General features: G+C 34.3%; 1 protein-coding gene across 2 annotated transcripts in view; it reads left to right on the top strand.

Moving 5' to 3' along the window:
* Positions 1 to 12,628, top strand: part of ANKRD12 (ankyrin repeat domain 12) — a 93,352-nt gene that overhangs the window by 35,654 nt on the left and 45,070 nt on the right. For both annotated transcript variants that reach the window (XM_061130758.1, XM_061130759.1), the window contains exon 3: positions 5,275 to 5,422. In XM_061130758.1, the coding sequence (XP_060986741.1) occupies positions 5,275 to 5,422 (148 nt within the window). The remainder of the gene's footprint in view (positions 1 to 5,274; positions 5,423 to 12,628) is intronic.

Here is a 12,628-nt window from a genome sequence, read left to right on the forward strand (position 1 = left end):
ATTAAGAATATATTTTTATGAAACTATATATTCCAAGACAGTATCAGGGAGAAGCGTGTCATTAGTTTTGCAAAATATCTTTAACGTGTGGCTTAACAGAAAGATATTCAAATTATTTGTTTCTGCAGTCCATGTGTTCAGATATCTCTTGTCACATAGTCTCAAGAGTCAAACGCACACTTTTTAGAGAATGGGAGACAAAGATACACTGACATCCTATGTGTTATTGTGAGCTTATTTCTGACCTTGCTGGTCCCCTGAAATGATCTAAGGGACCACACTTTGTGAACTTGTATACTGTTGTAGGAAGCACACTAGTGAAAGTGTTCACGTGTACAGTGATGGAGAAAAGCAGTTTATGGACGTTCAGGTAGTCTCACAGTGGAAAAAATACATAATCTGGATTCTCATGGATAAGTACATATGTGACCAGCAGGAAAATGAGAGTAAATAGTAGTCATAAGCAGGAGATGTAAAAAAGACAAGAATCTGTGAAAGTAGTTCACACAAAGTTAGGATGTAGCCTATGAACGAAGGAGGATAGGAAATAAGCTTTAGACAGGGACCAGTTCATTATGGCCTTGTGTTCCTTGCTAAAGATCTTGAAATTTATTCTGTAGCCAGGGAGCCAAAGGGAAGGGCCATTGTAGAGACCAGTAGTATTATTTAAAAATCCAAGGAGAAGGCAGTGTGGGCAGTGACTGTGAGGATAGAGAGAAGTGGCAGGTCTGAAAGACACTGAATTACTGAGATTTACATGTGTATGTAGAAAAGTGGTCTGGGTCCATGCTGAGGTTGATTGGACTGTTAGAAAAGCAGGAAAGCAAGAGGTGGTTTCAGGAAACATGTTTGGTCTGTACTTGCTGAATGAAGTCGGCCATCAGAACATCCAATAGAAGTATCAGTAGACATAACGAGGCTAGAGTTGAGAACAGCTTAAAGGAAGTTAAAAGTATGAGAATTTGTGGAAAAGTTAACCTATAGGTATGACGATGTCACCCAAAGAGAGTGGGGCAGGAGTGGAGGAGAGTATACCCTGAGGAATTCACACATTTTTCGGAGGGATCAGGAGAGGACAAGAGAGAAGCAGAGGTTGCACTGCGGAGAGTGGCCAGGTGCCACAGCGGTGAATGGAAAAGACGAAGTTGTTGGGTTTTGGCAGTGGACCTGGGTAGAGGAAATCTCAGAGTTGTGGGGACAGGATGCAGTGTTAGATCTGAGGAGAGAATTGGAGCTTTCACTTCTAAATGCTTACGTATAGGGAAGGTTGCGTTTGTTAAATTATATGTGAGGCTACTTGATGTTAGTTTTTGGATTTGAATTTATAAGGCCAAAATTGTTGAAGCTTTTAATCTTCTAGGTGCTTTGTTTTTATCTTTTGATGATTGCCACTAAATACGCAGTAGTCCTGAACGTTGGCTTCATAAAAGTGTGATTTCTTAAAACTGTAGAGGCAAGCAAAAAAGCAAAAACTTTTACTAATATATTTCTGTTAAAAACATTCCTTAGGTAAGTTAAGAATGCTTACTAATCATTAGGTTTATAAAATAAACGGGAAGAATAGATACAAACTATTAAATTCTTTAGTTATTAACAGTTGGCTTACCCAAAGGGATATATTTAACTGTTCTCAGCCTCAGTTTAATCATGCAGTGTTTTTTCAGGAGCACACATGTGTTTGTGTAAGGGTCAGAAGCCCCTCTGAAGCAGTGTGCATGATGCTCAGTACTGCCATGCTCGGGACCTCCTAGCAGCTTGACATCCAAAGCTGCTGTAGGAAGTAATTTTCTTTCATTTTAAACAAATAGTTGACAGCTTAAGAGAGGAAGGGCCATAATATCCATTCTCAATTTTTTGCTTATAGACTATATGTTACTACTGTTTCTTATGACAAAATTAGAGGGGATGAGAGAAGGCAACATGATTATCTTTTTTCACTTATTTATTTGCAAAGCCTATTCTTAGGATTGTCTTTTCTTAGTGAGTTATTGGCCTTGAAGCCAATTTCTAGCTTCTGCTGAGCTTTTCCTTCCATAAAATTTTTAGAAATGAATCTGTAGTTGTTCTCTTATGTAAATAGAGACCCTATTTATAGCTTAATATAACACAAGACATTGCTGTTAAGAGATTTCTAAATTTAAAAATAACCTGAACCAAAACTTAATTTCTTAAATGCATTCAAATAGACCATATTTGAAATAATAATTCTGTAGCAATATGCTTTTTATAGGAAATTATTTTATTACCTTATTAAGTATCACAATAGTCAGGGGTTCATCAAAAATACCTGCTCAGAATTCTTCAAATATTTTATCCTTTTACTGACAATCTGTGGGATTTTTTTTTCCCCATTGGTTTTAGTTTAGAAGTTTTTCCGCTGAAGCATTTCTAGCTATAAGTTGGTGTTTATAATTTGCAAAACAATATCTTTTATCAAACATATTCTGATAGTCTAAATATCGAGTTACATTCATGAAGTGTGAACGAGTGGATGTTAATCATCTACCTTCCTATATAGCTCTGTCCTGTCCTTTTCATCATCAGTGAAGGTTCAGTCTTCATTATCTCCTGTCTTCTCCACATGATAATTGAGAACTTTTTTTATTCAAATAATGTAATTCATGTTCGCTGTAGAAAAATTAAAAAACATATAAGCATAATGAAAATAGAAATTGCTTTGTTTGAGATGAAAAATCTTGAGGTTTTACTCTACCCTATTTGCAGGCTAATTAGTTTCATGGACTCCAGCAGAAGACATGAGACTTCCTGGGTCAGATAGAAAGAAAAGTTTTTTTTCACATAGCCATAGCAGTAGCCATATATCAGTGTTTGTGTCTGTTGTCAGAGCCCTATTTCTCACAAAGGCATGTAGTGAAGGCCAGTGACAACTACATATACAGTGGATTGTGTAACGGGAGAGGAACCCCAAATCTTTTTAATGGGAGGTAAATCTACCTGACCTTAGCCCTAAGGAGAGAAGTTATATATTGAAGAGTAAACAGATCTGATCTACCCTTTGCTGCAGAGGAAAACACTGTCTCTGTCTTCCAAGGCTGTTCTGTATACAGATAACTTTGAAAAGATAGAACAAAGGGATTTATTTAGTGCTTCTGTTTGCTAGATGTACAGAAATGCAAGAAAGCTGTGGTAGATTGTCTCCCATCACACCTGCAATGCCATTACCCACAGATAGCCATTAACATTTTGATTTATATCCTTCAAGGGTTTATATATGTATATATATTTTAAGTTATCTCCAGGTAAATTTATACCTCTTCTTTTTTCTATCTTCTTAAGTTGGTGAAGACTACCAGCACCTTGTTTAGCAGTGATAGAAAGTCATTCTTGGCTAACTGTTAATACTTTCATGCTGTGTGTGATGGCTGTTGTAGGTTATTTTAGGAAAAAGTGTAAATTAAAAGCACTTAATATTTTAAAATGAAAAAATCTGTTAAGTTTATTATGTCATCATATGAAAGAAGAATGTGCCAGTGACCCTCTCCTGAATAGACAAGAGTATTTATATTAATATATAAATACTATTTGATAATATAGAAATTTCAGGACAATCAGAAGTAACTATTTCTTTTGAAAGTTACTTTCCCCAGACCTGAAAAGAATTTTTAGTGTTAAGATTCTCACAAAAACACTTTGTTTGGGTGACAGTTTTACTTGAGAACAGAGTAAGTTGGTAGCAGGTAAGAATATTCACACTTAAGTGAAAGTCGCTCAGTTGTGTCCAATTCTTTGGGACACCATGAACTATAGCCTGCTAGGCTCTCCCGGCAACAATACTGGAGTGGGTACCCGCTCCCTTCTCCAGGGGATCTTCCCAACCCAGGGATTGAACCTAGGTCTGCTGCATTGCGGGCGGATTCTTTACTGTCTGAGCTACCAGGGAAGCCCAAGAATACTGGAATGTGTAACCTGTCCCTTCTCCGAGAGATCTTCCTGACCCAGGAATTGAACTGGGATTGCCTGCATTGCAGGTGGATTCTTTACCAGCTGGGCTATCTTAGAAGCCCTGTATGAATATTCACACTAGTCACCAAATTATCGCATAGGAGAACATGATTGATATAGTCTTGTGAACACTTTTCATGTAACATATTTAACACGTTGGTTTGTTTTAACTTGTTTGTGTCATAGAACAGTATCTTAACAGATATGCAAGGTAGAAGGGACTTCTTAATGTTTTTTTTTAGATTCTTTTGTTAGTAACAAAATGTTTGTATTCCTAAGGCAGATCTCTTGAACTTTGTTGGCTAACCTTTTTATTAATCATTCCTGTTTACTTCTGATACTTTGACATCTGGGGCCTCACTGACCTTGGGCAGACTGTCCTTCCCAGGGCCACTCAGTTCCCAGAGAAAATAAATAGCTCATTTGTGACCACACCTTTCATTTGCAAACCAGCAATCCAGGGTTCATCCCTGACCACCAGCTCTAGCAACTCTCATACTCTGGCACTGTCCCCCTGCACTGACGGTTACGCAGAATAACCATCAGGTACCAGACAACTAGAGAAGTGACATGTATACCCCAGAGCCTGCACAAGTTATGCGGACTAGCCAACCCTAAACCTGCTTGCTCTCCTAGCTTTTTTTCCTGTGGAAGCCACACTAAAGCTTCCACGTGCCTTTCTTTCCCTCCCTCTGCCTCCCCGAACTGGCTAGGTGCTTCCCCAGGAGAAACTGTGTTGCACATGTGACATGCCCTCTTTTCTTGGGAGCTGTGAGTGACAAACTCTCTTTGAACTGGCAGTGGTCTCCTGACCTGTTAGCCTCAATATGCCAGAATAATAATAAAATTGACCGTTTAAAACAGCATTGTAAGCAAAAGGCATGCCTGTGAAGCTCCATTTCATTAGCAGAAGTGAAAAGACAGCTCAAAAGGATTTTCCTTTACACGTGGGAAATAATTTGATAGTTTTATTTTTCAGTAGTCTTTACTGCTCAATTCAATCTAGAATTCTTTTCCTGATTTATATATTTGTTTATTGGATGATGTCTATCTTAGACATAGAGTTCTATTATATTCAAGATACCTTGTTTTACTGTTATTTTATATTATATTACTAAATGAAAGGGAATATGAAACAAATTAGAAAACATGTTGTTGTTGAAAGTGGGCCTTGAGGACATTGAATATGATGGTAGTTTGTAATACCCTTTCAACTTTTGTGTATGAAAGTTTCCTTCATAAGGAATTTTTTAATATTGTACTGCTTAGCTAGTATCATTATAACTTTATTCATGTTAAATTTTTTAACAGAGTAAAGACAAGATTGCATCCTATAGCAAAACTCCAAAAATTGACCGAAATGATGTGGGCAAGGAGATGAAAGAGAAATCGTCCATGAAACGTAAACTTCCTTTTACCATCAGCCCATCAAGAAATGAAGAACGAGATTCAGACACAGGTAGGAAAATTTGTTGTTTTCTAGTAAAATCATTATCCTTCTTTTACTGTGATTTTATCATTCCTTTTGTACTACATTTTATAGAGAAATATTTGTATTTCAGAATTTCAGGTTTATCATTGGGGCAGAAATTCATATATTCCTTGCCCAAATATAATTTCTATCATAGATAAAAACAGTTTTTTTTCTTAGTCTTAGTGTTCATTATAGACCTCTTACCATTTTAAGAACTTGATTTCTTGGGGAGCATTTCAGTGATGAAAATTTACTCAGTTACATGGATCTTTGATGTGCTAGATTTGAGAAAGAGTTGTTCAGTTTTTGTGGACAAATTATTGAACCCACCAAAGGAAAAAAAGCTTAGACATTTTAGATTCAGAAATGAATCAGAAATATGTCCCTTCCAAAAAAAGAAGAAAAATATTGAGGCTGCCTCAGTCCAATTCATAGTACTTTTTTCCTCAAAACTCACACTATATCAGGAATGATACTTGACATCCATCAATCCCAGTTATTCGTAATAGATTAGAACCTTATGACCACTATCTATAAATACTAGGTTGTATTTTAGCCCTGAGATAGTAATTTCCTAAAACTCATATAAACTTGAATGTTTGTTGTATGTTTATCATAATTGTTTTATCCCCTGAATGAAGTATTAATAATGAACTGTTCTTAAGAATGTTTTAGTTTTTAGTTTCACTCTCAGAAAAAAATCAGTATTACATTCTAAATTTATGTACAGAGATTATATCCTACTTTTATCTTTCTAGCCACCTTAGTCATCAATATAGAAATAATCTTGACTCCAGAATCTTTGAAAATACCCTAAGGACTTTTGAAATGCGTTATGCTAATATAGCTTTAGAAAATAACCTAATTTTAGTGTACACTTTTGGTAGTAGCTAGGTTTCCTTTTGTGTATTTGGCTATTTCTCTTAGCTTGAATTAGAAGTTTTGCTCTTTTTTTTTTTTTTTTTTTTTTTTTTGAGTAAGAAATTATGTGCTTTGTTCATTTTAAGTTACACTCCCTTCTAAAGGTTCGGATTTTTTTTTTAAGCCTGGCCCTCCTTATTTTTAAGCATTGTTTTCAAGGTTACGAAGTCATTTAGCTGGGAAGAAAGTGCTCATGTGCCTTCAGATATACAGGCTTTAATTTGTCTCAGACTTTCTCCTTGGAAGTCCTTCTGCTAGTCATTTTTAAAGTACTTACACTAAGTAGGTTGTTTTGCAGTGACAGTATTCTCTCGTTAGTAGTTTGAAGAAGGGACTTAGAAAAATTCAAAGGTTGTTAACATGTTTTTCAAAATATATAAGATTTCAAAATAACACACTTCCCAGGAGAACCCTTGTTATTAGATCAGGTGGGTTATTTGCCTTTGATTTAGTGTGAAATAAAGGAGAAAGACTTAGGAAGACATGAACTTTAGGCACTGAATGAACATAGTCTAATTCATATATTATTGATGGGATTAATGCTTTTCTCTGCTACAGTCTTTCCACTATTTGAATTTAATAGGGCATTGTAGCTCTCTCAGACTTGCGTAGTATGAACATTTTTTTTTTTAAAGGTCACATGCTAACATTAAATAAGATTTTGATGGATTTAAATGTATGTCTGTAGTTTTGGTAGTCTGAATTTATAAATTTTAGTAAGTAACAGATGAATGCCTTAGTTTTGCATGAACGCACATACACACCACACATCCAAAGCATTGAGAAGAATTTCCCCAGGCCCAAGGAAAAATGTCTTATTTACAATCAAGCTGTCTTATTTTCATAATTTTAAAAAAGAGTCCAGAGTACCATTAATGGCTGTTTCAAATATGAATGATAAATTATAGTACCAAAACTCATATCTGACATTGATCTTTTTAATATTTTAGATCATTAGCTGAAACTATACAGAATAAAGTATAGAAGGAAGAAATACAACATATATGACAACACTTAATCTAATTAAAGTTCTCTAACATGTGAAGAAAAAAAAACACAAATCAGAGAATGGACAAAAGATACAAGCAGGTAGTTCAGAACACCAGAATTATAGTTGAGAAAGAAATATATGAAATAATAGTAGGCAAGGAAATAGAATTTATAATGACTGACAAAATTATCATTGGTTAATCATACAAGGGCTTCCTTGGTGGCTCAGCTGGTAAAGAATCCACCTATAATGCAGGAGACCTGGGTTTGATCCTTGGATTGCAAGATCCCCTGAAGAAGGGAAAGGCTTCCCACTCCAGTATTCTGGCCTGGAGAATTCCATGAACTGTATAGTCCATGGGGTGGCAAAGAGTCAGACACAACTGAGCAACTTTCACTTTCATTAAATCATACAAACTGGTCACTGATTTACTTTGTCTTAAGTTATAGAACTACCTTGATATAACAACCTATGTTAAAAACTAAACTTGTTAACATTTGACTTATTCTTTCTTTTGGCATTTATTCAATAATAATTATTGATGAGAATGAAAACTATCTTCAAGTGTATTTCTCTCTCTTTTTTTTTTTTTTTTCCTTTTCTTTTTTTTTTTTTTTAATTTTCTTTTTTTATTATTATTATTATTTTTTTCCAGTGGGTTTAAGTGTATTTCTCTCAACTTTATAATAGGAAAAAAACAGGAAAGGGCTGTTAGGAAATAAAAGGATTTGTTTAATTATGGTAAATACTGAGGAAATACCTTTTACCCTTAAAAATAATATTGTAGAAGAATAAGCAGTATGGAAAGATGTTCATAGTATACAAATTAAAAAAACAGGTTATGAAAGAAAAACAGGTTATGAAATAATATGTACTGTTTGCATTATGTCATATTCTTTATATTTGTCTATATGCTTATGCACATAGAACAGATATTAACACACATACAAAGAGAGAAAATTGTTTAAATATAAAGATTGTTTCATTGTAGAACTAAACCTAAACCTAGTGAGTTATTAAGGGTCCTGAATAAAAATGTAAATATTATGAACCCTGAGTTGGTGAAAAGTAAAAGAATAGGGAATGGGGAAAAAGGAGAAAAAGCTGAGTGCTACTCATCTCATCATCTCTCATGACAAGGGATTAACTGAAATTGTCTAAAACTGAAATTTTTTTTCAAAATTATTGCTTAAAGCTTTTAATCTTTCTGTATTTAAATTTTTATTTGTATATTTATATATATGCCTGTGTTTATATTTTAGCATATGAATCTCTTGTAGAGAAGTGATTCCTTTAGTTCCTTTTCTTTTTATGTTGGATTAAACTAAAGTTAATCTTACAGATTTTATTTAAAGATCGCACATATGTATGGTATTTTCTTCCTCTTACATAAATTGATTTCTCTCTCTCTCTCTCCCCTGATCCCTCTGTCTTTACGTGCATTTAGAAAGGTACTTTTCATGACACTCAGGAGATGTTAGCATGTTGTTTCCAGTATTGGGGATGACTTGTTACGTTCTTCTTTGTATTCTTTTATATGCCTTGAATTTTTAACATGACAGACATACATTATTTTTATAAAACAACCATCCTTATTTTTTTTTAAAGACATTCATATTGTCCAAGAAAGATTCAGTGGTTCTCATAATCAGCAATAATGCCATCAGCCAGATGAGTCATTGCTAGTCTTCATTTTGAGATAGCCTAGTGTGTCTTAAACTCTTTAAATTCTCAATTATTTCATGCTTATTAATTTTTTAAAAGATAGCACTTTCTAGAAAAGTAGTTGCTTAACTAGACAGATAATATTTTGGGGGAAATTACAGCAGAATTCAAAGTGTTGCCCATGAGTTCTTATAGCTGTATCATAATTGTCTTCATTTCAACAAATCTCCAGGATAATTACTTATATCATTCCAGTATTTAGCCCACATCATCCTATCCTATTAGAGAATTTCTATAAATTTTGTTCCATAAAATGTTAAGAGGCTTGTCTATACGTAACTCACTGAGCCTATGGAAGTAACTACTTCTGATCTAGAAAACAAATTGTTTCTTTACAGCTACATCATCAGCTTGCTTTATCACAATTTTTTAGCTTTTACTTTCAGTCTTTCCCAGCCTAGAATCCAGACAAGATAAGTTATTATAGTTATAACAGAGAGAAGTCAGAGCCTAGTGTTTCTTACCAGGGGCTGTTGAGTCCAACAGACCAATGTTGAGTTCTTGCTGTGGCCAGATTAGCTGAGTTCCTTGTAAATCCCGTTTGTCTTATCTGTAAAAGTGCATATATAATACCAACTTCAGAAATTGTGATCTCTGAGTGACATAACATATAAAAGCAGTTTGCAGTATATTAGTTAAAATAGAAAACTGACTTAGAGATTTTTCATCTACTGCAGTAAGAGCAGGCATAGGCAGTGCAGCAGTTCAGTAATATCGACAAGGACTAGGTTCCTTTCATATTTCTGCTCTGCCACCCTTAGCTTGTATATAGGCTTTGTCCTTCAGCATTTTGCCTTATAGTCACAGGACATCCTTCCTGGGCAGGAAAGACCAGTGATGCTTTTTACTCTTGAAACAACCTCCCTAGAGACTTTTGCCTGCACCTCAACTGGTTAAGCTCTGCTAGTTGCAGGAAAGTCTGAAAAGTTGAATATTTTTGAGCCGGGTATATTGTCACTCTGATTAAAGTTGGAGTATTCTTATTAATAGGAAGAGGATAATGAATATTTAAAGTAGGCACCTTATAATACTGATATGGCTTCCTTGGTGGCTCACTGTTAGAAAATCTGCCTGCCAATGCAAGAGACATGAGTTTGATTCTTGGGTTGGGAAGACCCCTTGGAGAGAAGGAAATAGCAGCCCACTCCAGTGTTCTTGCCCAGGAATCCCAGGGACAGAGATCCTGCCAGGCTGCGGTCAGTGGGGCCCCCAAAGAGTTGAACACGACTTAGCAACTAAACAACAGCAAAATATTAATAACTGATAACTACTGTTATCTTTAATAGTTGCTAATGTTTCTACTGAGTGAACTTTATTCCTGCTCTATCCACCATAAAACCATACTAATTCTCTTTCCTAGTCTAATGGCATTCATTGGATGCCATAACAGTTCTTTAACATGAAAGTACTGAACTTGACTGTTTGAGGATACACACGAGTGAGTCTCTTCTTGACCTCCAGCATACATTTGAATTATTTTGTTATGAGTAATGCCATAAGAGTGTCTTTCCAGATTGTGTTTTTGTTATACCCTGAATTTTTTCTTTCTTATTCATTCCAAGAGTAGGGTTATAGGGTTAAAAGGATACAATGTTTCTATGACATTTCTCTAAAATAATTATATGTAGTTACAAAATCTTCCAGCAGTATATTTATGTTCTTTAATCTCAAATAACATCAGGGCACTTTTTTTTTGTTTGTTTTGGTTTTTTTTTTTAGGTTTGATAGATCTAATTATCTATAGTGATAAACCAGTAGTATTTCATTTTAGTTTGCATGTTTAAGTTAAAAAAAAAACATTTTTTACTTTTTAAAAAATGTTTATTTCTTCTTAATAAGCATTATCTATTTGCTTACTGCATTTTTTCTAGTGGCATATGTAAGTAATGTGTGAATAAATGTGGAAGGAGAAGATGCAGAGAGGCACAGTATGCTCCATTCCCCAAGGCCATGGTCGCAGTTGTAGAGTGTGTTCACATGCTCTGAACTCAGTCTCTGCCGGCCATCCATCAAGGCCTCCTTTCCTGAGGCTTTGATGCCGTTGAAGGATCTACCCTATTTAATGACTCAAGCAACTTTGGAGAGGGCAACTTTTTAAAAAAGAAAATAAATGTTATTTTTCTGATAACTGTGTTAAAACTAACAGATAAAATTAGTGTTTTGCTTAATAAGGATACTCCTCTTTTGGTGATTTTCATGGAGATTGTCTATTATAGATTTATTTTTGTCCCTTCCCCCTGATAATTTTCTAGCTCCTTAATTAAATCTTTATAGAATACATATACAGATGCCCCAAATACGAACATACTTACTTGAGTAAAAGCCAAAGGGTGTGTGGGGTCAGGATAGATTAAATTACTTCCAAAGGAAGGTTTGGATAAACTATTAAACTGCTTTCTTATATTAATGAATATAATTGAAAGCAAGTTTATTTTATCCCCTGTTCTTTAATTGATCGCAATAATATGATCTGCTTTCACTTACCCATTTAATTCAGTTTGTTGGTGCAACGAATTAGTTGCCACTTTGCAACCTGTGGAGGCCTTTTAAAATTTTTGTTTATCTTGAAATGTCAAATATTCTTCATAGAATTCTTCTAGTTGTTAACTAAATGGTTTTGTTAACAATTAGAAAAAGCAAATGTGATTGTTTATTGAAAGGCTTGTGATTCAATCTGTTTACCCATTGATTGTAGAATTGGTCTAAATGTTATTTTATTAATGATTTCCCTTTCAATTGAGTGAGCTTTCTCATCACTAAACTTTTAGGCTTATCTTTTTTTGCAAATATTATGTTTAGGAGTTACTTGTTCTCTAAATTTTTTTCCCCCAATATTTTTGTTTTTTACTTACATACCTAACTGAATTCATGAATAATGTCTATAGTAATCATTCTGGAAAAAAAACTATGAACCAATAAGTTGAGATTGTAAAGATTAGAATAATATTATTTTTAGTTATAATAGCATCTTGTTTGTAACTAAAAATATTTGCTCTGGCCATACTGTCAAAAAGTCAGTTCTCCATATTCTTGATTGTCTAATTCATTGAGTTGTTAGGCAGCATTCCATTTCTTAGCTGATAAATTTTGTTTTGCTTTAGGCTGCTTTCTTTCTAAGAGGTGGTCAGTGTAATAATTCATAGTATTTGAAATGTTGATAGTTTATAGAAATATTTGGTCTGGAAGTCCAAAATGTTCTATTGTCTTCTGAGTAGTTTTGGCATTCGTAGAACAAAAAGGATGATTCAAGTCTTTATTCAAGTTCTCTAAAGGCAAATTCTAAACAGAAAAGCAGTTACAGAGTACTGTCTCTTTTATCAGTATTCAGAGATTGAAAAAATATTCTCAAGAAAGATGATATGTTTTAGTAAGCAGCCTCAGTAATAACTGTTATTGCAAGCTACATAGTTGACTTTCTTCACATTAAGACCAAAGAAACTGAAATCTTAGGTATTGGCCAAACCTGTGTTTTAAATGTCCTTTTGGCTTTACCTTAAAAGTAATCTTTTGGAAAAACAGTGATACATCATTGTGGTCTTTTGAAAAATGTTGGT

The sequence above is a fragment of the Dama dama genome, chromosome 27 (genome assembly GCF_033118175.1).
Source record: "Dama dama isolate Ldn47 chromosome 27, ASM3311817v1, whole genome shotgun sequence".
Classification (NCBI taxonomy): domain Eukaryota; kingdom Metazoa; phylum Chordata; class Mammalia; order Artiodactyla; family Cervidae; genus Dama; species Dama dama.